This window comes from Vipera berus (assembly GCF_964194415.1).
Source record: "Vipera berus genome assembly, chromosome: 10".
NCBI lineage: Eukaryota > Metazoa > Chordata > Lepidosauria > Squamata > Viperidae > Vipera > Vipera berus.
Window position 1 is genome coordinate 2,083,672 of NC_138213.1, and position 27,750 is coordinate 2,111,421.

General features: G+C 48.0%; 1 protein-coding gene across 6 annotated transcripts in view; it reads left to right on the forward strand.

Moving 5' to 3' along the window:
* GSE1 (Gse1 coiled-coil protein) overlaps positions 1-27,750 on the forward strand; it is a 175,333-nt gene that overhangs the window by 140,769 nt on the left and 6,814 nt on the right. For all 6 annotated transcript variants that reach the window (XM_081336125.1, XM_081336126.1, XM_081336130.1 and 3 more), the window contains 9 exons: positions 6,652-6,851; positions 15,746-15,933; positions 16,831-17,028; positions 18,169-18,360; positions 18,448-18,740; positions 20,466-20,793; positions 24,033-24,610; positions 26,153-26,265; positions 27,040-27,310. In XM_081336125.1, the coding sequence (XP_081192251.1) occupies positions 6,652-6,851; positions 15,746-15,933; positions 16,831-17,028; positions 18,169-18,360; positions 18,448-18,740; positions 20,466-20,793; positions 24,033-24,610; positions 26,153-26,265; positions 27,040-27,310 (2,361 nt within the window). The remainder of the gene's footprint in view (positions 1-6,651; positions 6,852-15,745; positions 15,934-16,830; positions 17,029-18,168; positions 18,361-18,447; positions 18,741-20,465; positions 20,794-24,032; positions 24,611-26,152; positions 26,266-27,039; positions 27,311-27,750) is intronic.

Sequence of the window (27,750 nt, forward strand, 5' to 3'; positions counted from 1 at the left end):
TGCAAAGCAGCCGAATGTTTCCAGCCTCTCCCTCAAAGGAAGGCTAAAGCAGGCCGAGCTAATCAGACACTTAAATGCTACGAGCAGCCGAGGAAAAGAGGCAGAAAATGTATTATTCTGGGGGAAATTACCGGTCCTTTCTTCAGAGAGTGTTAATCATCCGAGTACGGCCTCCCTCCTTTTCTCTTCTCCCTAAAGGAGAAATCAATTTGCGAAATGCTATAGATTAGAAGATGCTTCACCTCTTCTTCTCTCATCTTTCTGTTCCCTCCCCAATTTTCCCCACCGTGAAGTGTAGCCTTCCCCATCCCTTTTCTCCCTTCCCTCTCCCGCTGCTGACTGCTTAGCCCATCAAAAGCCACATTACAGGGTTTGGACATTGATTTCCTGAGGTGGGCCTGCCTTCCTCCAGCCCCCCACCCACCCACTCTCTCTCCCCCCCCATTCCCGGTGCCGTAATTTCCCCTTTGCAAGCTATATACAAATATCTACCCCAGCAAGATTTGGTTGGAAATGCGGGGGGGGAGGGGGGGAAAAGAAAAATGGAGGAAATCTTTGTGGATTTAGATGTAATGGCGGTATGATTTGATGGCCAGAAAAAGAAAAAAAATGGAAGAATCTCTTTTTCGGTCTACTGTGCCTCTGTGGGTTCTGGCGATGGTTCAATCTAGGGCTTTTTAATGCAGGATTATGAAGAGCGGGAAGCAGCGAAGGAGAGGCAGAAAGAGTGAAATTTGAAAAGAATTGATGGAAAGGCACATGGTTGAGTGACAGGGCTGTTTTGTGCACAGTATCAAGCCGGGTTAAATGTCTTGGTGAAAGGCCGATCCAGAAGCTGCGTTTTCAGGTGCTAATCCAGGGATAATAACTTGACATATTGAAGAGAGAGCTCGGGACTGGTGGAGACTATTTGGCTATTATTTGGGGCGGGGTGGTGCTGGTGTCTCCCTAGTTAACTTTCTCTTTTTTTATTATTGAAAAGTTTTACAAAATTTAAAAAACATATAAATTGAACCCCCCTCCCCATCACCCCTCCCCCCCAGATTTCCCAAAGCAGAATACAGGGTATTGTTTACAACAATCTTATACAAACATATGCTAAATATCTATTAAAACATTAACAAACCTTCCACTCTTTAACTCCCTTATAACAAAACTATAATAACTATAACACATCTTTTTAATGACTAAAAATTATTCATAAGCTATTTGAAACTTTTTAGTCCCATATTTATTTTGAATATAATCAATCCATCTTCTCCATTCCAAAATATATCTTTCTTGCGATTGCTCTTTCAAATATGCTGAAACTTTTGCCATTTCAGCCACGTCCATTACTTTAAATATCCATTGTTCTATCGTAGGTAAATCTTTCTTCCAATATTGCACCACCAGAAGTCTGGCTGCCGTTATTAAATGTAACATCAATTTGGTTTCTATAGCAGAACAGTCCAAGATAATACCCAGTAAAAATAACTGTGGAGTAAATCTTATCTTTTTCTTAAAAACTTTCTGAAGAATCCACCATATTTTTATCCAAAAGGCTTTAACATTTTTACGTGTCCACCATATATGATAATAAGTTGCCTCTTCACTACCACATCTCCAACCCTTAGGTGGTTGATTTGGATACATACATGCTATTTTTTTAGGATCGAAATGCCATCTATAAAACATTTTATAAAAATTCTCTCTTAAGTTTTGCGCTTGTGTAAATTTTACATTTCTAACCCAAATTTTTCCCCAAGTGTTCATCATTATAGGTTCTTGAATATTCTGAGCCCATTTTATCATACAATCTTTAACTAACTCCGTTTCTGAATCAATCTCTATCAATGCGTTATATAGCCTTTTTATATGCGATTGACTTTGATCTCTAACCTAGTTAACTTTCTCTGTTGTGTTAAACGGAACACTAGAAATTTGGGGAGTGAATCCTTGTATTTGCAGGATGGGGAGGTTAAATAAATATTAAATGCAGACTGAGATAAAAAAAATCCCAGGTAAAAAGCAAAAACCGGCATTGAAGAAAAGCCCAGACTGTATTTTTAATTTGGATTAGAGGAGTAAACCTGGGTGAGTGGGACGAGTCTTCAGGAATGCAGGCCCTCAAAAAAAGCTTTCTAAAAAGGGGGAGGGGGAAAACCAGAGTTGGGTTTGCCCTGTTTTTGAAAACAAGGCCACACTAGTGAGAGGCACACACACTGTTGGCAGGTAGGTAACCTGTTCCTTATGCAGTGGCTTATAAAACTGGTGAGGAAAGAGCAGAACTGAGCCTTCTCAAGATCTGTGTATCTCCATTTTCCCCACTTGTCCTCTGGTAGCATTCCCGGTTGTGGGGACAGGAGGCCTGGCACTGTGGTTCCATGTTGTTGGGAGGTGATCCACTCGGGTTAAATCTCTTGCTGTGTGAACTGTGCAAGACTCTCTTGCGACCATTATCTCTGCAAGTGTGACACCAGTCACTTCGAGGATCTAACCCCAAAGTAAAGGACACATTTCCAGAGCAGGCCTCTGCCAAGGACGGCTTATTTAATTTCCTCTAATCAATGTTACCTCCTCTTTTACCACATCTATCTTTCCCCCCCCAAGACACTTCTCAAAAAGGGAACCCAAAGCAATAAAACAGCAGCTGGAAATTGCTCCCGGTTGAGTTATTTAAAAAAGTGCGTCAGCACAAAACAAGGGTCAGCAGGAGAAGAGTCAACAACAAGAATAAAGCCAATCATTGAGAACCTGGGCACAGTTCAGAGGGATTCAAATCCCATCTCAGAATGGAAGGACTTGGTTGGGCAGATTTCCAGAGAGAAGCAGGACGTTCCTTTCATTTCTTCAAGAGAGAACCCACCACCACCAAGGCTGAGCGTTCGGTACGACTGAGAAGACCCTCAACAATTGGTCCTTTTGACTTCTGGATTTCAGAGACTGGAAAACCAAAGGCCAGAAGGTATATGGAGATTCTCCGTCCTCCAGGTCATGGTTGTCCCAAAGGTGCTTTTTCAAGAGGCTACTGGGCTTTGTTGTTTTTCTTTGAAGACCTTTCGCTTCTCCTCCAAGAAGCCTCTTCAGCTCTTGATTCTTTCATTGAGAAGCTGGAGCTGTAAATTTATCCCACATGGTTCCGAGAAGATCAGAAAGAGATCGAGAAAACCACCCAGAGCCCAACTGAGCATAGAAAGGCCACCCTCCCCTTGAGACAGGAATATTGTGTCTCTTGCTCGGTAGGCAACACAACTGGCGTGTGGATCCAAGGCGACAACTGGGGTGCCGCACCTCTGGGGTCTCGGAAGGGCACAGCCTCCTCCTTGCAAATCCATTCTCTCTCATCTCCCAAGAGAGGCGAGCGGAGCTTCTGAAGCAGCCGGGAGAGGGATGTGCCGTGGTGCATCTGGTTAGTTAGCATGGAGCCTTTTCGGAAACAGGAAGCTGCTTAACATATTTAGTGATATCAAATGGATATTAATTGAGTTCAAAGTGGCTGTGTGTGTATTTCTGCCTAGATTGGTGGTGGGGGGGGAGGGAATGTGTCAGCGCTGTATTGGTCCCTCAGAATAAGATGGTGGGACAACCTGCCAGTTGGGTAGATTCTAGAAAACACAAGTACAGGGAGTCCTTGAGCTAACGGCCGCAATTGAGCTTGGCTTGGCTCCGTCTTCCCTGCCTTAGCCTCACTTGCTGATCCTAGCAAGCAGGAAATTAAAAATTTCAAAGGAAAATGTACCTTATCCAGCAGCCTCTGGGAAGAACATTCCCTGGTCCTTCTCCCAGATGGAGCTTAATTGTCTCCTTTATGTTTGGGTCCAGGAATTGACATGGCATGTATCTAAAGGCAGGGATTTAATAAAAGCTGTATTTCTTGCTTCGGATAATCAATCAGTCAACCAGAATAGAACTGGAAGGAGCCTTGGAGGTCTTCTAGTCCAACCCCCTGCTCAGGCAGGAGACCCTATCCCATTTCAGATAAGTGGCTGTCCAGTCTCTTCTTAAAAACCTCCAGTAATGAAGCACCCACAACTTCTGACAACTTCAGGGGTGGGAAGAAAGGTTCTACAGTCCAACGGCATCTCATGGACCTTGTTTTGAGGGCCACTCTGAACAATTCTGAGGCCACCAAATTCAACCCACTTGGTTCAGAGCTGACAGAAAAGACTCTGGAGGAATAAGATCTCCTCCTCCTCCTCCTCCTCCTCCTCCTCCTCCTCCTCCTCTTTCTCCTCCTCCTCCTCCTCCTCCTCCTCCTCCTCCTCCTCCTCCTCCCTTGCCCCATGGTCCCAGCCCAGAGATCCATATATGGATTGACTTTTCCTGGAAGCACCTCTGGGATTTGGAAAGATGTTCCTTCTTCAAAAAGAGGGGCATTGGGGCCGAATGTGAGCAGCCACATTTGCAGATGGCAAGCTTCAGCAGGTTCAGATCCATGCTGGGTCTTGTTCACTCTCCCCCCCCCCTTGTTTCCCCTCCCCCCTGCCTGTGTGACTTCCGAGGGTCTCAGCTGTTAATTACCTTTGCCTGTCAGCCTTGCCTGCTAATCTGCTATCAGTGAATGGAAAGTAGGAGGTCAAATAACAAAGGTGATGGTGCCACACGGTGCCTCTTGTCATCTCCAAGCCCAGATTACTTTCACTGAATAACTCCTGGCTGAATACCGCCAGTTAATTATAACGATCACAAACCCTCCCTTTTTCCAAGCCACACAGTGAGAATTAAGGGTTCTGAAGTAAGACTTTAGCTTCATTAATTGCCCGCTTCTTTGTGATGGTATTGACTGATAAGGCTCTTGGTGGTGAGTAATGGCTTCCCAGCTCAAAGGGGATTAAGGCTGCTAATTGTTGTCAGCCTCGCGCTGACAAGATAGACTTTGGTGGGTGTCAAATCCATATCTGCGGCTTCCTTTGTCAAGAGCCAGCAGCATCGGTGCTCTCCAGGAGGAAGGTTGGGTGCCAGAGCCAGGGAATAATGAATAAAGCACCATAGCCACCATCAGTAGAAGGTTGAGGGGTCTTCCTCTGCTGCCTTCAAGAGAGTAACCCTTGTCTTTCAAATGCAGATGGACTGCTGAATCTTGACTTGATGGGTTTGTTCTCCTATGTTGTGCCATGTGTTTTGGGACAACCATGACCTGAATGACTGAGAATCTCCATAGACATAAGTCATTTTGCCTCTCTCTCTCTCTCTCTCTCCCTTTCTCTCCCACCCACCTCCCTATCTACTCTATCACTCTCTCTCTTTGTCCATCCATCCATCCATCCATCTATCCATCCAAATGTTTTCTGGAAAACAAGAGGACATGACCACTTTTCCACCAGCTTTGTTTAGATGGTTGACCGTTCCCCTCATTGGACCAGGTCATCTCCGGTTATCTGCCACTAACTCCTCCAAGTGTTTCATTTCTTGAAGATCCAGCCAGTATTTTGCAAACTAGAACTTGGCATGTCCTGGAAATGTCCAGGGACATTGGAGTTGAGTACAAAGGCATTCATTCTTAAGAAGGTACATACGTGGGATGATGAAAGAACCGGTTTTGTGACTCATTTGTCATTCCTTGCTCTGTAGGAGAGTCATCTTTCGTTAACTCTCAGCTCTCCTCTGCTTCAGTGCCTCATATCTGTCCACCCAGAGAATTCCTTGAAATACATTGTTTTCTTTGCAGTAGGCTTGTCCAGAAGTACCCACAGAAATTTCACAGGAGAGTCCTCATTGGCATCCTGATAGTATTTCTGCAACAACCATCATCTTCTCTATACGTGTCCTTCTCTGCTGTAACTCCAAGGTGGATGTACTTCAGATTCATCCATTGTTTTCTGCAAATCATGGTTAAGTCTTGCCAAAGGCTTTTTTTTTAAAAAAAAAGAGGGTTTATTCTGTTTATCCAAAATCTCATCTCTTTCAGTAACAGAGGAGATACCAACTCTAGACTGTGATGCTCTACTGGGATGCTAAGAGAGATGTCTGTATCCTACCGGTAGTAGTAACTTCTGCTGTGGTGTTTGGGAAGCATTTCCATTCCATTTCCATCTGGCCGTCTTTTCCCTTTCCCGGCGGAAGCCATTTTCTTTTGCCAAACGTTACGGAATCTAAGCTGAAGGCCTGTTAAGTCTGGGCAGCAGTCTGGATTCACACTGGAAAGAGGGTTTTGGAACTCCAGGGCATCTGTTGGCACCTTCTTTGAGGAGCTGCTGGCAGAAACTGCTTGAGTCCTCCTGGAACACCACTTCTGCTCAGAATCCAGATCACAGCAGAGGCCTGATGACTGTGGAGCGGGATCAGCCAATAGCTTTTGATGCCTCTAAACCCGTGTTTGGAAGATGTTCTTGCGGGGCAGTTTTTGAGAAGGTTTTGGGTCTTGCTCTTGTTACGCCAGGTATCCAATATTAACTAGTAACTCGGGGGTCCTCAGTGCTCTCTGAGCTTTCTTGCTTTCTTGCAGACATTTCATTACCCAAACTAGGTAAGATCATCAGTCCTATACTAACTAGCATTGATGATGTTACCTAGTTTTGGGTAGTGAAACATCTGCAAGAAAACAGGCAAGGTCAGAGAGCACCGAGGACCCCTGATTTTTGACCCTGAGCTACAAATACTCTCCTCCATTGGAGACTAGTCACTGCATCAGCTCTTCCTTCCTAATGCATCTCTTCCTCTGGATTTTAGGGTCTTCGATAAGCAGCGAATCGTCTCCAGTTTCCTCGCCAGCCACCAATCACAGCTCTCCGGCGAGCACGCCCAAGCGAGGACCCATGGGGCCTCTCATCGTTCCTCCAGGAGGGCACAGTGTGCCGAACACGCCTCCGGTGGTCACCATTGCACCCACCAAAACTGTGAACGGCGTCTGGAGAAGTGAAGGACGACAGGTGAGCCCCCCCCTCTCCAAAAAGGCCCCTCTTGGGAGAGGACTGGAGTGTTGGCTTTGTTTGGAAGGGAGAGGGAAAAGGTGGGAAAGAAAGGGCGATGAAGAGCATGCAGGAGGAGAAGTGACGCCCAAAGGTTAGGGCTGGGAAGCCATAAGCTAGATTTGCGCAAAGCTTCCCCGACAAAATATAACTTATCCCTCAGTTCTAGCAAATACTTCTCAGTTTTTCTCTTACTATTCTGTGAATTATAAACCTTTCCCCTATGTCGAACGAAGCCATTTGATCCAGGCAGACCAACCAAGTGCATGGAGCAGAGATTTTAACTCAGGAACATGAGAATGCAAAGGAAACCTTTGCTCGCAACGGAAGGGATAGACCAGGGGTAGGCAACCTCGGCTCTTTTATGACTCATGGACTTCAACTCCCAGAATTCCTCAGTCAGTCAGCTATGCTGACTGAGGAATTCTGGGAGTTGAAGTCCATGAGTCATAAAAGAGCCAAGGTTGCCTACCCCTGGGATAGACAGATAGAAAATATTAAAACATGCACTGGTCTTGGAAATAACCTTCGGAACCAGGAGGCCCCTTGCGCTACATCACACACCCGGAGGGCCGGTGTTGGCCTGCTCTTGTTCAGCTTCAGATTGGGTCAGTCTTTCTAACCATCAAATACAAGCCCTGAATATGGAAGAAATCCAGGCTCATCCCTGTGACGACTGTTATTGGCCATTATCCTCTTAAGGACTCCCACGAAGGAGAGAAGATACTTTCTGTGCAACAGTCAATGATCACTCTCTAGGTAACCATTTTCTAAGGTTACATCATGTGAGAGAAACACCTTTTAATATTGCCCCGAACATTCAACCCAATGGCATTGTCCCGTAAGTTAGTTAATCTTATTTGGGCCTTTCAGATAACCCAAAGCAAGAAATTACTCTCTTCTTGCTGATAGACCTTTAAAGCGATGGTGTCCCCCTTCCTTTTTCTTCTTCTCTTGTTTCCTTCAGTGTTTTCTCCTAGGGCTTCAGGGCCCACAGAAGGAACGAGGGTCAAAAATCTTCTGGAACTAGGCTGACATCATAGCTCTCCCCTCCCAGGTTTCCATCTGTCTCAGCTCACAGCATCTCCTCTGGCCACAGCTATTGAAGTGGGGAGCGGAGGCGCTGGCTGTGGGCTGGATTCAGAACAAAGGCTTCCTGTTTCTTCTTTCTATCCCCAAAGGTTTATTGATTGTCTAGCAGAGCCAAACCAGCCCCTTGAACACCTGGTACAGCGTGCCTCGACCTGATGCCCTCTTAATGCGCCGGGTTAACCGCTCTGGACTGACTAGAGAGGCTGAGCATTGGGTAGCGACACATCTGGAGGGACACCAGATTGCAGAAGCCTAATTTAAGGCAACAAAGCACATCGTGTATTTATGGCAGAGGTTCCCAGCTGGGAGAAGACAACACCAGCCTACCCCGTGTTTTGGATTAAGCAACAAGTAGAGCATAATAGCTTCTCTCATCCGTGCAGACACACACCTCGTCCTCTGAGGTTTCTTCCCGCATCGGGCCAGACTGTCTGGCTATATTTGCTGCTTGCAATTTTTTTCCCTCCTTCCCTCTTACTCTCTTGCAGACAGTAGCAAAGAGCTGAAGCATTCGCTAATTAAGAATCATTGTTGGTGGTTATCCTTCCCTTGTATTTTACCCGGTTTCCCAGTGGGATCACAGCACTTGGAAATACTAATTAAACCACAAAGAGAAAAGGAGGGGGGAGGGGAAGAGAGAGCCGTCAGTTGCTTGTGAGCCTACAGATGATGCCCCAGCAGAGAAACAAACACACACAAAATACACACACGCACACACTGAGAGAGAGAGAGAGAGAGAAAGAGAGAGCTTTGATCTCGTTGAAATGAAAAGGTAGCCTTCTCAGGCCTGGTTTGCAAAAAAGATGAGGGGAAGAATGGATGAATGAAATGCAATATCCTGAACTGAATAGACTGGGATGAATATTCAGATACCCTGAGTCTTTTCGCTGCAACAGGATATTGGGCAGGCAGAAAGAAGCCAAAGAACCTCTGCTAACCTGTGGTCTCTTTGGGGTTGACCCTCGGAGACCCCCTGGGCATCCAGGGCACCGGGTGGCTTTAAAGCCATCACCATCCGTTGCCACCATCCGTTCCTTGGTTTTTCCTGAGCTTTTGAAACCCGAATCCATCTTTCCAGCCCTCCATGTCTCTTCAGGCAGTGGCAAGCCAGCATTCTCATCTGGTCCCCCCCTCCGTCGCCCCCATCGCTTTGACGAGGCGGAGTCTCCCTCCTCCCCACGTTTGGCCCTCTCTTCCTCCTCTCCTGCCAAAACCCATCACTTCAGATGGAAGCTCTCTGCCCCTGGAATGGGCCCTCACCCTGGAGAGGAGGCGATAATTTATCTGCTCCAACAATTTGAAGCTAATGAAGCCCTAATGCCACCAGGGAGCGCTCTGTGGAGGAGCGGGAGCTGACTCAACGGATGCTGCGAGCCATCCATCCTCGTAGAGAGCTTTGATGGAAGCCTTCGCTCTTTCTCTCTTTCTGGGGGGGGGCTGGGGAGAGGAGGGCGCCTGGTCAAAGGAGAAGGGGGGGAGGGGGGGAGGGGAAGAGAAAGGCTCCTGAAAGGCTCAAATCAGTGGCCGGTGCCCATCCATTAGAGGCGAGACGTTTCCGAGAGATCAAGCAGTCTTTGAACGGCTGGGTGGAATGAAGAATGCTCTATCTTAAAGCTAATAGGCCATGTCTCGTGGCCTCGCTGGCAGAGATTGCACAGGGGGAATGACGGATGGCGCTCCTTGTCTCAGCCCCGCCCTGCTCACCCCCTTCTTCCCACCCCGTGGAGGCGCATCTCAAGCTACAGCAGAGACACAGCGGGAAAGGCTTCTCCTTGCCTTGCTGGGAGCTGATCCTGCCTCGGCACCTTCTCGCCCAGCCCAGCTCCATCTTCCAGGGCCTCAAATGGCTTCTTTGCCTCTTGGAGACTAATGCCTCTTCTCCCCCACGACAGCTGGTCGTCTTTGCTAGTAGCTTTCCAGGATCCCCACAAGACATTTCTCTCTACTGGAAGCAAAGGGGCAATGGGGAAAAAAAAATCTCAGAATTTTGCCCATGGAAGGATTATTCCAGTGGCATAAAACAAGGGAGCAAAAAACCATAAAGTTGGAAGGAGAAGCCACCTAGTCTGGCCTCCTGTACCTGGCAGGATCCTCCTGTAGTGTCTCTCTCACAGTGGATCTCCAAGCGTGTTTGGTGACCCACAGGAAAGGGGAACCTGTCACTTCATGAAGTAGCCCATGTCGTTGACTTAGAGGTCATATCATTGGCAAGGGCCTCCTGACCTTCAACCTGTAAATCTTCCTTGTAAATCTAACCCACTGCTTCTGATATCACCCTGCTCCCGGTACTGTGGGACAGTCTTTAAGAAGTTATTCGATAACTTCTTTCTCATCTCCCCTCAAGTCTTCTCCTCTGGAGTCTAAGTATGCCCAGATCCTTAAAATGTTCCTCATGGTTTCCAGGCCCTTCATCATCTTGGTAGCACCTCTGCAAACCTGCTCCACTTTGCCATTGCCCTTCTGAGGCTGTGCTGCCCAGAACCAGACACCTACCAGGGCATGTGAGAGTGGATCGATGTCCCATTAGCTGGACACGACATCCTTGCTAAGATAATGTTTGCCTTTTAGCAGCTGCATCACACTACTGACTCGTGTTTAACCTGAGGTCACAAGGAGACCCCTAGTCCCTTTCCCAGGCTCTGTGGTCAAGCCAAGTCTTCATCACGTGCTTCGATCTTTTCATTTTTTTATATCCAGACTCACAACTTGACATTTCCCCCTGGTTAAAGTCCATCCTTTTCATTTCTGCCCATTGCTCCAGCCTGTCGAGATCTTTCTGAGTCCTCTTCCTTTCTTCTACAGTTTGAGTCATCCCTCCTGGCTTTGTATCTTCTGCAGATTTGATAAATGTCCCCTCAAGTCCCTCATTATGTCATTGATAAGAATGGTGACCGGCAGAAGACCCTCTGGCCCTCCATTTGATCCTGTCTTCCAAGCCATCATGGACCCATTAATGAGCTGTGGTCATCCAACCATCCTTCAGTCCATCTCATAAGAGTCTCCTCTAGGCTCTTTTTAATCATTATATTGAGGAACATCTGTCGAAAGACTGTTGAAGGCTGTGCTAAGGTCCAGGCACGCTATACCGACAGTTTTGGCCAATCTACTAAGCGAGTTACTCTGTTGAAGCAGGAGTAAGTTGGTTGGTTGGCACAGTGAGCTTAGGCTGGGTCTTGCTAATAATAGCTCCCACCCTTTGGAAATGATCTCTTGTAGAATTATGTTCCCTGCCCACCCTCCTTCAGGCACGGTTGGCCACTGTTGATTTCTGCCCTGAATTTGGTGTTGTTTCTTCTGTGCCGCCAATGAAATGCTTGACTAACTTGTTTATTTTATGGCCACCATCAAAAGGTTGTGGAGTGGTATTTGCTGTGCTGTAGCAGTGTCCTCAGGCATTGGTGTCTTCGTGGAATGATTAATGGCCCCAGGGAACAAAGCTGCTAGTAAATCTTCAAGGCTACAGAAAACACAGTTCGTCCCCTTCCTCTCCCCACCCCACCCACCTTCCTCATTACAGCCCAGCTTGGCAGATGAGGGTCATGCTGTCCAATCTCTTCTTAAATACCTCCAGTGATGGAGCACCTACAGCTTCTGGAGGCAAGTTGTTCCACTGACTAATTGTTCTGTCAGGAAATTTCTCCTTAGTTCTAGTTTGCTTCTCTCCTTGACTAGTTTCCATTCATTGTTTCTTGTCTTGCCTTGGAGAATAGGTTGACCTGCTCTTTTTTGTGGCAGCCCCTCAAATATTGGAACACTGCTGTCATTTCCTTCTTTTCGCTAAACTAGATATAGTCCAATTTCTGCAACCGTCCTTCATATGTTTGAGTCTCCAGTCCCCTAATCATCTTTGTTACTCTTCTTTGATCTCTTTCAAGAGTCTCAACATCTTTTCTATATCATGGTGACCCAAACTGGATGCAGTATTCTAACTGTGGCCTTACTAAGGCATTATAATGTGGTATAAACACCTGATCTTGATTTTATTCCTCTGTTAATGGAGACTAGGACTGCATTGGCTTTTTTGGCAGCTGCAGCACACGGTTGGCTCATATTTAAGTGATTGCACAGACAAATCAAACCCTTTGCAAGCCAGATGAGATCCCTCAGTCTCTGCAGTTGCAGATGGCTCTCTCTCTCCTCTGATCTGTTCCCATCCCTGCTGGAGAATGTACAATGCACCCCCTTTTTTTCTGGACACCCGTTCTCCAACACGCTCCGAGGCCTTGTTCCTCTTTACTGCAGCCGTCTTCTGCTGCTCTCCTGCCTGGCCCATCCAGAGCATCGCCTCCTAGAGAAGGTCAGGATGTGTTTGTTGGCTGGTTGTGAGAGAGGACCGGGTGTGTGGCTCCCCAGGCGGGCGCTGCGTTCTAAGAAGGAACAGCTGTTCCTGCTCATTAAAAATTCTAATCAGGGGCCCATCTCTATGAATTAATTATGGCCAATGGATCTTCGGAGGAGATTTGCAAGTCTTGAGGAGGAGTTCTCAGCAGCTTGCAGAATGTTTGTTGTATTCATATTTAATAAATACACTTGGAATAGTCTCCCATGGTACCTGGCTGGGCACGAGTGAATCCTAGGTAGGTCATATTTTCTAAGGTGACACCCAAACAGGCAATTCATCTTTGGAAGAGCACATTTAATGCAAAATAGGAGCCTTTCTTCCAGGTTATGAAATTGTTGGAAAAGGATATTATAAAGAAGAGGGGGTCAAGCTACTCTCCAAAGCGCCTGAAGGCAGGACAAGAAGCAACGGATGGGAACTAATCAAGGAGAGAAGCAATTTGGAATTAAGGAGAAATTTCCCAACAGTGGGAATAATTAATCAGTGAAACAACCTGCCTCCAAAAGTTGTGAAGGCTCCCACACTGGAAGTTTTTAAGAAGAGACTGGACAGCCACTTGTCTCAAATGGTATAGGGTGCTCTGCCTGAGCAGGGGGTTGGACTAGGTGACCTCCAAGGTCCTTTCCAACTCTGTTACTCTGCTAAAGTCCAGGAGCAAACCCAGTTGTGGTTCTTCTTCCTTCTGAGGAGAGAACGTAGGGCTTTTGTCCTGTTTCAGTGCCATCAGGAGCTTGAGCCAAGCAGAACATTTCTGTGATCCAATCCCTCAGAACAACAACTCTCTGCCTGGAGCTGCCCCATCTGCTTCCATTCCAGCTGAGTTGCTTTCCAAATTCAGAGTGGAACAACATCTGCCCCCTTCCCTCTCCGAAGACTGCCAAAGTAGACATTAGCTCCTGTTCAGGGAATACCAACTGCTAAACCCTGAATATTGGCAAGCAAGGAATTAGCTGAGGATCCCTAACGAAATCCCCCTTCCAAAGCTGTTTAAATAAATCACCCTTTAGGCAGAATCGGGGTGAGGGAGTAGACTGATGGCCTGAATTCTACAGATTTCAGATTGCATCTCTGCAGAACTGATGGATATTTGCTAAACCGTCTGGGTGGATCATCTTAAACCGCACATGTGTTCTGTATACTTAGCACCTCTTATGGGAAGATTTAACCCCAGGTCAGGACAGGTCATCATCTCCACTTGTGTTCTTCTAGACTTGCCCATCGCTTCTCAAATAACTTTGACAATCCCTCCCTGTGAGATCATTGTGGCTCAACGCTCATATGACTGTGACCTGTGTGAACAAATGCATTGAACTGAAGAGCTGTTTAGGACCTCTCTACATTAGCAAAACAGAACTTTCTTGTGAAAAAAATAACAGCCATGAATGGTATACCGTTTGTTCCTCAAGTATACGCATTCTGCAATTGGAATAAAATAAATTGCACAAATATACATTCTTTAATCTGCAGGGTACATCCTGCTTTCAGGAGTCTCTTTGTAATTAATATGCCAACTACAGAACTTGAAGGGGACATGGCGATTCGGTGCTGGAGTACAAATAATCGGAAATAATGGAAAGCTTTAAAGGAGTTTCCAGTTACGATTTTGTCAGATATGTTCATATCTTTTTCTCCTCGTAGCAGGGAAAGCTCAAAAGGAGTAACTTTGCAAAGCAATAAATTCCAAAGGAGACTCAAATGGGCAGGAGAGACCATAGAGGTGAACATCTGGACCACAATATTAGCTGAACCTGGTAACCCTTAGGAGACAGTTATCCTATTAAGAAGAGCAGAACACACTCTGCAAGGACCCTGTGGGGCAGAGCACCAATGGACTCAGTCAACTTGTGGACCTGACAAACTCTGCATCTGGATTCTTGACCTTCTCCTTCAAAATAGAAAGAGGCCTCCAAAATGGAATAGGCTTTCAGAGGGAAGCCCATAAAACAAGGGAGAGAATTTACAGCCATTCGGGGTTTCCTATTTATTTCTTCAGTGTGACAGCACCTCAAATATTGGAAGACTGCTATCATGTCACTCTCTGGTCCTTCTCTTCACTAGACTAGCCATGTCCAGTTCTTGCAAGCGTCCTTCATAGGTTTTAGCCTCCAGACCCCTAATCATCTCGGTTGCTCTTCTCTGCTGCCCATTCTTGCTCTGTTGTTAACCAATCAAGGGACGTCTAAATTCAACCCAGAGTTTCCTGCCCCAAAGAGAAGATGCTCTGGCAGATAGAGGAGGCTCGCCAAGGCTCTCGGTTCATCTGTTTGAAATGCAGATGTGTGCATGGGGCTGAGTCATCTCTCCACTTAATCTCCTCTATCTTACGTTTGCCCCCCCCCCCCGCCGGTGATCCTTCTTCCCACTGCTGCACTAAGTCAGCCAGAGGATCTGTGCGTCGACATGTCTGAGTATCCGTGGGACCCTTGCCCAAAAGAAGCATCGCTAGCTTTGGTTGGGGGGGCAGCATTCTTGCTTCTTCTCTCCCCCCCCTCCCATCACGTGCAGGTGATTGCCTGGAGCACATCTGGCTGGGATTAAGCTGGGGAGCAGAGAGTGCCCTGTATGGCTCAAACCAGATGGTGCCGCTCTCCCTTCCCACCGTGGTGTTGCCAGAGGAGCTGTAATGGCAAAAGACAAGCAGATGCTTACGCAGCTGTGGCCGTGGCTGCCCACTTCAGGGAGCAACTGGTCACAGATCATTCTCTACCCCGGTGGCCGTGCCAGCTTCCTCCTGCCGTCACGGCTTTTATGCACACTACAGAATTAGCTGGATTTGCAGCAGCCTCCAGGAGCAGCTGCCTTCTCGGCTGATGCTAGGCTGGCCCACCAGAACAGCTGGCCCGGGGCCCATTTAAAAAAAACAACAACAACCGGCGAGAATTGTAGCTGAACCAAATAGAGGCCAGCCTCTCTTGCTGTTTGTCAGGCATCTCTGCCCACCCCCCACCCCGGTAGACCCCAACACGTGTTAAGCCAAATGCTGCAGGGAAATTCCGGTCACCAAAGGGCTAAAAAACAGGGAAAGTCTCTCTGCATAACTTTTAATATTGCCTTTTTCCAAGCTAACTTGGGGCAAATTTGCTGTCAGATTGTCAGTATATGTACAGGCTGCCTTTTGAAGTTTATCTGTTTATTTAAAGCAGCGCTCTCCAAATTTGGCAACTTTGGGACTTGTAGACTTCAACTCCCAGAATTCCCCAATCTTCAAGTTGCATGGCTGGCTGGGGAATTCTGGGAGTTGAAGTCCACAAGTCTTACAGTGGCCATGTTTTGAGACCCCTGATTTAAAAGATTGTATATAGCCACTCAAGATACACTGGGGTAATCTGCATATCTATGGCTTGTTTGTGTCCTTTGCATTCTTCCTATCTCCTCTGGGGTCTTCTCTGGATGGAGATCATGGGGCCTGTGTTCCTTTCAGCAAGAAGCTGGCTCACGAAGCAGCGGTGGAGGCAGCAGCACGAACCGGGACCGCCTGATCGCCGAGGCTCCCTTGCCGCAGGAGAAAGCCAGTGGCCCAACCGTCCCTTCCCATTTGCTGGGGACGCCTTATTCCTTTGCAATCCCACCCAACTCTATCGTCCAGGATTCTCGTTTCCCACCTCTCAAGTAAGTGAGGCCAAGGGAGGCTGGGGCAATACCTACCCTTCCCACAGTGGCTCTGGACGGGACCCTTGTGTCCTGTTTCTCCAAGTTCATCCGAATGGTAGGATGCCATGGTGTTGGTTGCAGATAGTGTTTGAGGAAATTTGTGCAGCACAGAGGCCTCCCCGGGCTGGTGCTCGGTTAGGGCCAACGCTACACTTCCTTCTAAGCCATCCTCTACGTGCCCTTCTCTGCCCTGGCAGGAGATGGTGCCGTGGGTCACAGGGTTGCCACATGCCTCCTACTAACATGATCAAGAGGAAAGCTTGCAGTCAACAAAAGAATAGTTCCCAAGAGTTCCCCCCCCAGATAGTGGTACGTGTGTGTGTGTGTCTCTGTGTGTCTGTGTGTGTGTGTGTGTTTGTGTATATTTTGCAGAGGAAGGAAGAAGGGCTGCTACTTTTTCTTCTTGAAGTTTTGGGAAACAGGAGCAGTTTTCAGGTTTGGGTGGCTCTTTGGCCGCCCAAGTAGCTGTAAAAGTAGACAGACCCAACCAAATGTTAGTGCTAAGGAGAGAATGTTGACTCAGCTCCCAGTCAGACATGTTTCTTTCCTAATGGGGATCAGGCCTCCCATTTGCCTGTTCTCTTTCCGGCTTGCTGCATGTGGGGACACGTAACAATGGATGCCCAGAAGTGGGGCTCCAGTCCATGAGGGAAAAGAGCTTGGAAATATTATTGCAGACTCCTATAATTCTCCTTCCTTCCTTCCTTCCTTCCTTCCTTCCTTCCTTCCTTCCTTCCTTCCTTCCTTCCTTCCTTCCTTCCTTCCTTCCTTTCTCCCTCCCTCCCTCCCTCCATCCATCCATCCATCCATCCATCCATCCCTCTTTTCCTCCCTCCCTCTTTTTCTCCCTTCCAGCCTCCAGCGTCCTGTCCACCATGTGGTGCCTCCTAATGCTGTCACCGAAGACTACCTGCGGAGCTTCCGGCCCTACCACGCAGCCGAGGAGCTCCGGGTGTCCTCCCTGCCTCCCCTGGCCTTGGACCCGGCCACTGCCGCTGCTTATTACCACCCCAGCTACTTGGCTCATCACCCTTTCCCTCATCCGGCTTTCAGGTATGAGAAGAGTTGTGCGAGAAGAAGGTTGTGCTCCTTCGGTCCTGATCCGGTTGGTTTAGTCGCCTGTCCTCCAGGTGTGTCCTGTAGAACCACCACTAATGAACCCTCTCTGAGGATTTTCACATAGCAAAATAAAACACAGCCGGTTGCCACTTAAAAGAGCAGCAGGACTTCCGATGATGGGCTGCTAATTTGTCCTTTGAACGAGGTCCTGTTGAGCAGACTCAGCTGCTGTCCAGCTTCACCCCAGCTAGCAAGACACGCTGTGTCCATGGAGATCTGAAGGACTGGAAACAAATGCCCTGAAGAGCCTCCCGTAAAGCTGAGAATTTGCCTCCAGCTTTTCTCCATGCTAATGAGTCAGTCATGTATTGGAGTCTGTGGACTTGGCTTTAGAGCAGGCGAGAATGCAGGTAGATGCTGCATCCTTCCTCGAAATCATCCGAGAAGGTCCCTGAGGGACACCCCCATCTAGTGAGGTTGGCTCAATGGTGATCAAGGACTGCATCTTCTGAGTAGGGTGGCTAGAATGTCTTTCTTGGAGTCACAAATCCCATATCCACCCTGTCAGGTTTTGAGTAATAGATAATAAAGGTTTCAACCTGGGTCAATCTCCAGGACCAGAGGTTTAGTCTTCTGAGCTTTCAGACTCATGCTGAGCCAATCCTCAGAGAATCTCCCTCTAGTTCAGGGAACTTCTCTCTAGAAAAGTTTCCTGAGGATGGACCAGCACCAAGTCCAAAAACTTGGAAGACTAAACCTCTGGTCCCGGTGACCGAACCAGATTGGATCCTGCAACATTATCCTGGAACACATAGATTTGCCTTCATTCGTAGTAGAGGTTTCATTTATCTAGACCTCTTAAGGATATTACAATGCTTTTCTACTCAGCCAGGGTGGTTTTATCTGCTATTTTATTATTGTTTAACATTGCGGTAGCTGTCTTGAATGATTTTGTGGCCAAGGAAGAATTCAAGTATATTCCATACAAATTAGGAGTGAGGGAGGTAAGAAAGCTGTTGTGCTCATTTCTGCCCAGTCTTGCCAAGCCGAAGCTTAGCTAGAAGCATAATGTGATTAAACTTTATGGGACGCTGGCGGGTCAAAATAGCCTAACAACTCTGTTTTTCCCCCCAGGATGGATGATTCCTACTGCCTTTCGGCTCTTCGCTCTCCTTTCTACCCAATTCCAACTCCTGGTTCGCTCCCACCACTCCACCCATCAGCCATGCACCTCCATTTATCGGGAATGAGGTACCCCGCCGAGTTGTCCCATTCATCTCTTTCTGCACTTCAGTCGGAACGCCTCTCCAGCCTGACCGTGGAGAGGTATGGAGTGTCGGAACACCTTGGTGATTGACGGGCTAAAGTTATTTCCCGGTTTCCGTGAGCTTTGTTCTTCTCTTGACTTTGCAGGCTGCAGTTGGATGAGGAGCTGCGGCAACGGGAGCGAGAGAAGGAGCGAGAACGAGAAGTTGATCGGGAGCGGGAGCGGGAAAGGGAACGGGAAAAGGAACTGGAGCGAGAACGGGAGCGGGAGAGGGAACGGGAGCTGGAAAGACAGCGCGAGAGAGCCCGGGAAAAGGAGCAGAGCCTCGTGAAAGCCATGGAAGGCCCCTTCCTGTCTGTCTCAGAATTGCAAGGGCCCAGGACCCACCCAGCCGAAGAACGTGTCAAACCATCGGAACAGCTAACGCCAAACCGAGCAGGTGACCTTCAGCTGCTTTCTGCCATCAGTCAGAAACACCCAGGCTATTTCCAGGGAGACAGTGAGCAGAAACAGAGTCTTCAAACCCGAGTTTCAGTTGGGATGAGTTCATGGGATGGTTTTGAAATTTGAAGTGTCATTTCTCCATAGATTGTAGTTTGCATCTCATTTGGGTTGTTGCATTGCGCGCAATTTCTGTGCACGGTTGAACACTCTCTGAGGCTTGTTTGTGCCGAGGGTGTTCTGTGCATCCAGGGGTTGGCCAGTCAGGGGTGGAATTTGTAGAATTTGACTTCCTTTTAAGTGCTCGCCTCTGCTGATGATGGGCAACCATTTTGTAACCAGTGTTCTCCGAGAAGCGGAGGTGTCCTAGGACTGCCTATCTCATAGCCCTCTTCCTTCCCACCTCTTCTCTGCTTGCGTTACCAGAATTATGAAACCCACCTACAAAGTGTGTGTGTTTATGTGTGTGTGATTTGTGGAGCTGCTAGAATTGATCTGTGGGCCCCCACTCATGGTTTCCTTCCTTAACCTAGATTATTTCTCCCAGAATGGTGTCAACAGCTGTAGGCAAAGGCATTACATGCCCAATTGTGACACACACACACACACACACACACACACACACAACGGGTACCCACCTAACTTCATTAGACAACACAGCAGGCCAGGTGAACCTACCCGCCATCAATGTGAAAACGCATTAACATCACAGATAACACTGCCTTATATCCATGGTGTATCCGAGGCCACAGCGCGCATACTAGCCCCTCACAAGGTTGGTGTTGCCCACAGACCTGATCGGACTTTACGAGCTTGTGTCATGCGCCCTAAAGATCCACTCCCCAATGAAGAAAAATCCTCCGTCGTGTACAAGATGTCATGCCAGAATTGCAATTGCAATTACATTGGGGAGACGGCAAAACAACTGAGGACTAGGGTGCATGAACACAAACTCGCTATTAGAAGACAAGAACAACATTCACAGGTGTGGACACACATGGCTACACACAACCACGTCTTTAATCTAACAGGGACCGAGGCAATTGCCAGTGACAACTCTAAAGGCGGCCGCTTGTTTAAGGAAGCTTGGTTTTCAAACCACTCCTCTATCAACTGGCACATAGACCTCCCCCCTGCATGCCAGGCACTAAGGAATTGGGAAGAGGAACGACGTGCACGATAGGAAGGCAAACAGCGCAAGCATTCACAGAGCGCCTCATTGTATCAAAATCAAGATTGCACAAACACACAACCACCCTGCATTGTAGAACACAGGGAAGAAGAGCAACAACTGTTTAGAACCTCTGGTATAAGAACATGGGCAATGACTAGAGCTATGGCTACAACACATGGAACTATCAGCAATCCACTTTTGACAACAGACACTCGGAGACAACTACATTCCCCAAAAACGGATGCGCAACAACTCAAAGAAATATGGCCGACCTCAACAAACAGACCGGTGACGCGCTCCATGAGTAGAGTGCAGACACCAACAGTATAAACGCGATCTCCCCACCCCAGCGTTTCCATCCTGACGACATTGGCAGTTAGCCAATGAAAGCTTGATCTTTTAGCAATAAAAAACTATTTTACTTTCTCTTATTTCATCCCAGTGTTCGTTTAGTTTGTTAATTTTAATATGCCTGGGATTCGCATTTCTAATCTTATCAAGGAATACACATGTATGTATATATATGTATATATCTTTATTTTCCGGCAGAAAAACCAAAGGACTCTTCTGCTGCCCAGACCCCGAAAGCGGTCCAGCCTCCGTTGCACCAGCCACCCGCCTCGCAGCACCCAGTGCCCAGCTTGATTTCCAATCACAGTCTATTCCCCCCGCCTGGAGGCAGCACAGCCGCCGCGCTCCTCATCCAACGCACCAATGAGGAGGAGAAATGGCTGGCCCGCCAACGGCGGCTACGACAAGAGAAGGAAGACCGCCAGTCCCAGGTGTCTGAGTTTCGGCAGCAGGTCCTGGAACAGCATTTGGACATCGGGCGCCCAGCCGGACAGATGGAGGTGGAGCATCGGCCAGAGAACTCCAGGTAGCCACTTGTGGGAGGTGAAGGTGGCAGATGGCCCCCTTTGACCATTTTTGGGGGGCAGGGTGGGGGGCAAGTAGCCACCTAGCTTTCAGCAGCCACCCTGCAATGCCACCTGACAGCTGCTTGGATGCCCAGACCAAAGGGGCAAGGCGGCCTCCATGCCATCAGCAGTGACCAGGTGTCTCTGAGACAGTTGTCGCTAATTTGAGCTGTCTGGCAGATGGAGGGACTTCTAAATCTGATGGGTTACAGACGGGGTTGGCACGGCTGCTGGCTAGCCTCGAACAGCAGGCCCTGGTGGGGTTGAGTGGTCCAGGTTTGATATTTAGATCATTACAGTCTGCTTGGCCAAGAGCTGGATGCTTGCTCTTCAGGAGGACAGTAGTGTCTTCCGACCCACCAGGGTGGTGCTTTTGATGCCAAGCTGGAGACCGGCCGTCAAGCCAGCAGCTGTGCAGTGGGTCCAGCCAGCCCTTCTGTTTCTGAGCTGATTCCAAGCAGGCGCTGAGCTGAGCAAGGAAGAGCAGCCTGGGATAAGACCTTCGGCGAAGATCCGCTCTTGAAGCAGAACTGACTCGGCTCAGCTCTCCCGCTGGAGCCCATTGTTGGTAGTTTGGGTGTCCAGGGGATTAAGGAAGCTAATCGGGATAAGGAGGCCTGGATTGCTGGTGTGCCTGGCTGTGTCACATTCTCATCCCATCATCCTCTTGCGCTGGAGCTGGGTCACCTATGTGGCAGATGTCCAGAGAACGCTGAAAAGCCGAAATCCAGTGGCCGCTAAGCCACTTCGGCTAGATAAGGGATGCGGCAGATGCAACGTGGGCCGCACGTTGTTTCCCCATCGTTGCAAATCCATCTCTCTGTGACTTCATTCTCGTGGATAGATAACTGCCTCAGGTCTCCGTCATGATCTTTTTATAAGCACATTTTGGGGACACTTGTCTTATGGGGCTCCTTCAATCCTCCAGGTCATGGTCATCCCAAAGCTGCTTTTTTCCAAAAGGCAGCCGGACTTTTTGGCTTTTTTGTCCCCCTTGAAAACTGAAGACGCTTCTTGGATGAGAAGCAAAATGTTTTCAAGGGAAAAAAAACCAAAAACAAGAAAGTCCAGTTGCCTTTTTTGGGGTGGGGGGAAAACGCCTTTGGCGCATTTCGGAGACACGGTTCCGGTAAAATCTGCATCTGCTGTTCCCATCTTCTTCCTGTGTTTTCTTCACGAAACTGCTTTTACTTCTGCTCGTCTGACGATTTCTTTTGTGGCACTTCTGGAAATGCTCTTTTGTTGGGCCCAGGAAGCCTGACATTGGATTTGTGCTGTTCCCCCTCCGCCGTAAATTTTGTCTCCTGCAAGCACTTTGCAGAGATACTCCCGCCTGCCCAGCGGTTTGTGTAATGCATCACACTGGGAAGCTGCCGTTGCTGTTTCAGTACACAGCACCCTGGTGCTCTTGAGTGGGAAGCTGTTCTGTGCGCGGCTGCAGCAAATCTGGTGCTTATCGAGTCTCTGTTGTGCTTTTGCGACTTATTTAAGGATTACACGCTTGTCATTCTCTGTGTCGCTTGAGCGTAACTTTGAGGGCGGCTTCTTCGTGTTGGAATCTGTGAGCCTGAATGATGATTGACAGGGGAGATTTGCAACCTTCCAGGTATTAGAATCTGGATATCAGAGTAGGATGGTTGAAAGACATCCTGGAGATTGTCTAATTTAGGGGTTCTCGGCCTTAGCTGGTTGGGGCATTCTGGTTGGGGCATGCCTGGCTGAGGAATTCTGGGAATTGAAGTCCAGAAGTCATGAAAGGGCCAGGTTTGAAGACCCCTGATTTAGGGAATATGAAGGGATCATTTCCCCCAAATATCAAGATTCACAAATAATAGCATTGTATTTATTTACATTTAAAGCTAAGACCAGAAGTGTCCAACCATGCTGGCTGGGGAATTCTGGGAATTGAAGTCCACAGATCTTAAAATTACCAAGGTTGGACACCTCTGACTTAGGCTGTTTAATTTACAGAGAGGTCATTCCTGTCTAGGGAACAAGCACTCTAGACAACGCTGCTGCTTTCGTTGACATGCAAAACCTTCCTTTTTCTGCGGTTTAATTTATGGAGGGATGCTTTTCAGGAGAGACATTGACCGCTCTAATGGACTCTAAAAGGAGTTTCCTTTTTGGTTAACCAAGCTCAGTTGGCTACTCAGAAAGCTTCTTGCCACACATTTAATATAAATTACTCAAACTGTGGTTTGCAAATTGCTGAGCATCTGCTTTAAGCCCCAAACAACTGGACAGTATGGTTTCTATGCTGGCAAAATGCATCCCTTCCAGGTTTTTTTTTTTACAGGTTACATCCTGGCTGGGGAATTCTGGGAGTTGAGGTCCAGACAGCTTAAAGTTGCCAAGGCTTGAGAGGGAGAATTTCCACATTGAACACAGCAGAGAAGCTCACTAGGTGGTCTTTAGATGGTTCCTGTGTGCTTTTCCTTGGAGAAATTGGCATTTGTGTCCAGCCGAGAAGTAAGCACAACGCTTGTGACAAGGAAAATCTGGTTTCTGCCGCATTTAATGGCAACGCCACTAGATGTCGCTCATTCTGAGTCCCGCAGGCATGAATTGGACAACTTCTGTGGCCAGGGCGCCCTCTACTGAAGGGTTTTACAGAGAAAAGGTCCAGCTCTGGTTGCACTGAACTGTGATCCAGAGCAGAAACTGAGTTTTGGATGTTGTGTTGCATAATGTATAAAAGACAGGCACAAAATAATAGTAATAGTAATAGTAATAGTAGTAGTAGTAGTAGTAATAATGATGATGATGATGATGATATTTTATTTGCGTAAGGCTTTTGTGCGTGCATTACTCCCAGGGTAATTCTCAGCCAAACAAAACGAGCAATGCAAAATCGAAATGCCCTAAAAAAACCAAAAAACCTGCGTTTTAGTCCTAAAATAAAAGCTAAAAGGAAGGCGTGGAAAAAAAGAGCAACCAGCTCTTTTTCAGATCACTGCTTGGCAAAAAGAGAACGAGATGGTAGGAGGTAGTTTGGAAGCAACAACGAGGACTTATTTATGCCGGAAATGCTTCATGAGCGCAATGTTTTACTTAACAGGTACAGTGATTTGCTTAACAGCCATGCCCAAAAAGTTCATAAAATTTGGTATGACTCACTTTGCCTAGTAATGAAAGCCCAGGATTCCCCGGGCAGCCTTGTTTACATTAATACCATGTTGCTTTCCTTTTTCTCCAGACTGGGACCGAACCGCCCTGAATTGGGGAGTCGAGAGCAACCCCAGCATTTTGGAGGGCCCCCTCCACTCATATCCCCCAAGCCGCAACCCCACCCGGTGCCCACGTCACTCTGGAACCCGGTCTCCTTGATCGACAACACCACGGAAGCTAGGAGGCTACAGGAGAGCCAGCCACTCCCCGCCCACGTCAGCCCCTACGAGTCCACCCGGCAAGCCATCCCCTTGGTCAAAGTGGAACGAGTCTACTGTCCCGAGAAGGTTGAGGACGGAGCCCGGAAAAAGGAACATTTGGACAAATACCTACCAGGCCGGGAGACGGGTGGATCCGAGCCCGGTGGGTTTCCCCACGGACCCTTATTAAGCGAATGGGAGAAGCCCCTGCAGCAGAGGACCCCCCTCCCACAAAGCGGACCATTTGTCGAGACGTTGAAGAACCAGACAGGCTCACCATACAGGCATCTCCTGCCCAGAGGCCATGATCCCATGTATGTTTACGACGAGTTCTTGCTCCAGCAGCGCAAACTGGTCAGCAAGCTGGACATGGAGGAGAGGAAGAGGAGAGAAGCTCAGGAGAAAGGTTGGTGCCCATCGACCCTCCTCAGGGTTTCCTGCTTCACAGGAGAACTGAGAAATGGATAGAAGAGAATCTTTGTAGCTCAGGGTTGAACTGTGGGGTCCTTGGTGCTCTCTGAGCTGGGTGGTTTTCTTGTGGATGTTTCAGGATCCTACAAGGGAACATCATCAGTGCTAGAAGTGAGGAGGAGGAGGAGGAGGAGGAGGAGGAGGAGGAGGAGGAGGAGGACTGTGTGGGGTCCTTGGTGCTCTCTGAGCTGGGTGGTTTTCCTGCAGACGTTTCATGACCCAACTAGGGAACAACATCAGGCTAGAAGGGAGGGAGGTTAGTGGAGAGGGAGAGAGAGAGAGAGAAGCATTGTTCCCATGGTAATGGAATAAAAGGAATCAGGAAAAAAGACATTACATCCAAGCCAAGACTCGTGTATCTCTGGCCAGGCGAAGAATGTCAAATGAAAGGACCCCTGTCTTGTTTCTGCTTAGCCCCTGTCCCCCCTCTCCCCAAGGTCTCCCCTGCTTTTTCAAAAAGCACCATGGCCTTACCAGGGAGTCCGTTGTCTGCAGGTTTCCCTACCCCTCTCTGCAGCTCCCTTTGAAGACCTATTTCAAGCTGCTCTGCAAATTGTCTTTCTGAGACAAGCCCAATTAATAAATGATGAACGGAGACTAATAAAGCAGCTTTAAATATTCATCGAGAATGTACAGCCATGGTGGGATTTGCAAAAGGGAGGAAAACAAAACATTTAAGTAGGAAGGGAGGGGGATTCAGGGCTTCCATCATGAGGCAGCGTAGCCTTCTCTCTCTTTAGATCTTTCTCCTTCTGCCCAGGGTCCCTCCAGTTTGCCCCTTTGCAGGAGTGTGTTAGCTAGGGCTGTGTTGACTTCTATGCCTTGGGGGGGGGTGTTATGAGTTATGGTGCTCATCCTTCAAGGTCCCAGTTGGCTCCATGTCACACCTGGAAGGAAAGTCCTTTGGAAATTGGCCTTCATCCTGCTCCATGAAAACCTCAGGCCTGACCTGTAATAGCCTGCATATGTGTCTGCTTGATGCTCTTTTATGGTTCAAGAGAGAGGCTAACATCTTGTAGCAGAACCAGACCGTGGGGACAAATCCAGCGGCCATCTCCTGTTTATAAGCACCAGAAGCCAACAGCTGGCTGCCTCCTGCCTTCCTCTGAGCTTTACCTGTCATTCCTTAAACCGGGTGCTGGCTTGCCTCATTTGTTCCTTGCAGGATCTGAGTGTTCTCCCAGGCAAAATAGCCCTGGCTCAGGCTCCATGCCTGTCTTGGCAGATGGATAGCTACCACCCTGTAGAGCAGTCTTACATGATAGGTCCAGCTGCCCTTGGTGCCCCTGTCCTTCTGAGAACCCAGAACAGCTGTGAGAATTAATTCAGCTCTTCCCTGAGAAGACCCATCGTGGTGGGACGCAGATGCTTCCGATGGCCTTGCTTGGGTTTCTGAAGGGAGAAGAGGGCACCTTGGCAAAAGATGAGGTTTTTGGCGGCCATCAAAGTTCACATCTGCTTTGCTTGGGGTATGCAGGATATTACTATGATCTGGATGATTCTTATGACGAGAGCGATGAAGAGGAAGTGCGGGCTCACCTACGCTGTGTGGCAGAACAGCCCCCTTTGAAGTTGGACACTTCCTCTGAGGTAGGTGTCATCCCGTTCCCCGTAAAGATGTAGATCAAAGGGTTCTGGATTGTAACAGAGGGTTCACTACCACAGGAGGTGCATTGTACGATCTGTAGGATTCGCTTGGCCTTATCCCTAATCTAAGATGTATCTCACAAGGAAGCCAGGGTCTGAATTTTGGTAGCAACCAGAAGCGTGCAGCCTTCCTTCTAACAGATGACGCTTGCTTTGTGCATGGTTGGCCTTTAAAGATAAGCAGTGCTTGATGCCAGAAGATAAATTCTCCTTGGGGTCATAAATCTAAGGTAGACGTGGTGGTGTGGTGGAGACTACTCAAGTAGAGGACACTTTCATATTTTCAGTTGGCCGCAGAAGAGATCTTAGACCTTTGTTTAGGTCAGGGGTCTTCAAACTTGGCCCTTTTATGACTTGTGGACTTCAACTCCCAGAATTCCTCACATGCCTGGCTGAGGAATTCTGGGAGTTGAAGTCCACAAGTCATAAAAGGGCCAAGTTTGAAGACCCCTGGTTTTTAGGTCATGGATATTTTTCTCCTTTTCTTCACAGTTGATATGCTTTTTATCACAAAGGGTTGACCGGCTAGGTATTTCTCTAAAAATGAGATGCTCTTAAGGTATTATTATGGCCTTTCCTCTTGTTTTAATCTGTCCCAAGGGATGAGACCTTTCCTGTGGTCAAGAAAACCATGGATGGTGTGGAAGCCCTGGCTGATGCCTAGTTTAGCCAAAGAGAAAGCCTTCGTAAATTGACGTTCCTGTTTGGTTCTTCTAGAAGCTGGAGTTCCTGCAGCTTTTTGGGCTGACCACTCAGCAACAGAAGGAGGAGCTGCTGATCCAGAAGCGGAGGAAACGACGGAGAATGTTGAGGGAGAGCAGCCCTTCCCCACCCACCATCCAGAATAAGCGTCCAACGCCTTCCCCTCGTTTTGTGCTCTCCACACGTTACAGCCCGGATGAAATGAACCATGGTCCCAACTTTGAAGAGAAGAAGAGGTTCCTCACAACTTTCAATTTAACCCACATTACCGCGGAAAAGAGGAAAGGTATTGATCTGGGGTGCTGCAGATTGTAGAGATTCATGTTTCTCCATGGCTGTCGAGCACTGCAGCTCTCTGGAGGAACCGAAGCAGTATTGCTGTCTTAGATTGTTTGTCTGTCCTGAGTCTTGAAAAAATACGTGAGGGAAAGCTCCTGCTGATTGCCTGAACTGGTTATAATTCATACTTGATCCCTTGCAGATGGCTTTTGAAATCCTTAGAGCAGGGGTGTTTAACCGTGGCAACTTAAGACCCGTGGACTTCAACTCCCAGAATTCCCCAGCCAGTCACGCTGGGAGTTGAAATCCACAAGTCTTTAAAGTTGCCAAGATTTAAGCTTCCAGCCAAAGAACCCAAAGCATCCTCTCCATGAAACAATTAACTAATTTCGCAAAAGTGCCAAATGCTTGTTGACTCAACACATGTATGTCCCATGGTAGACCTAC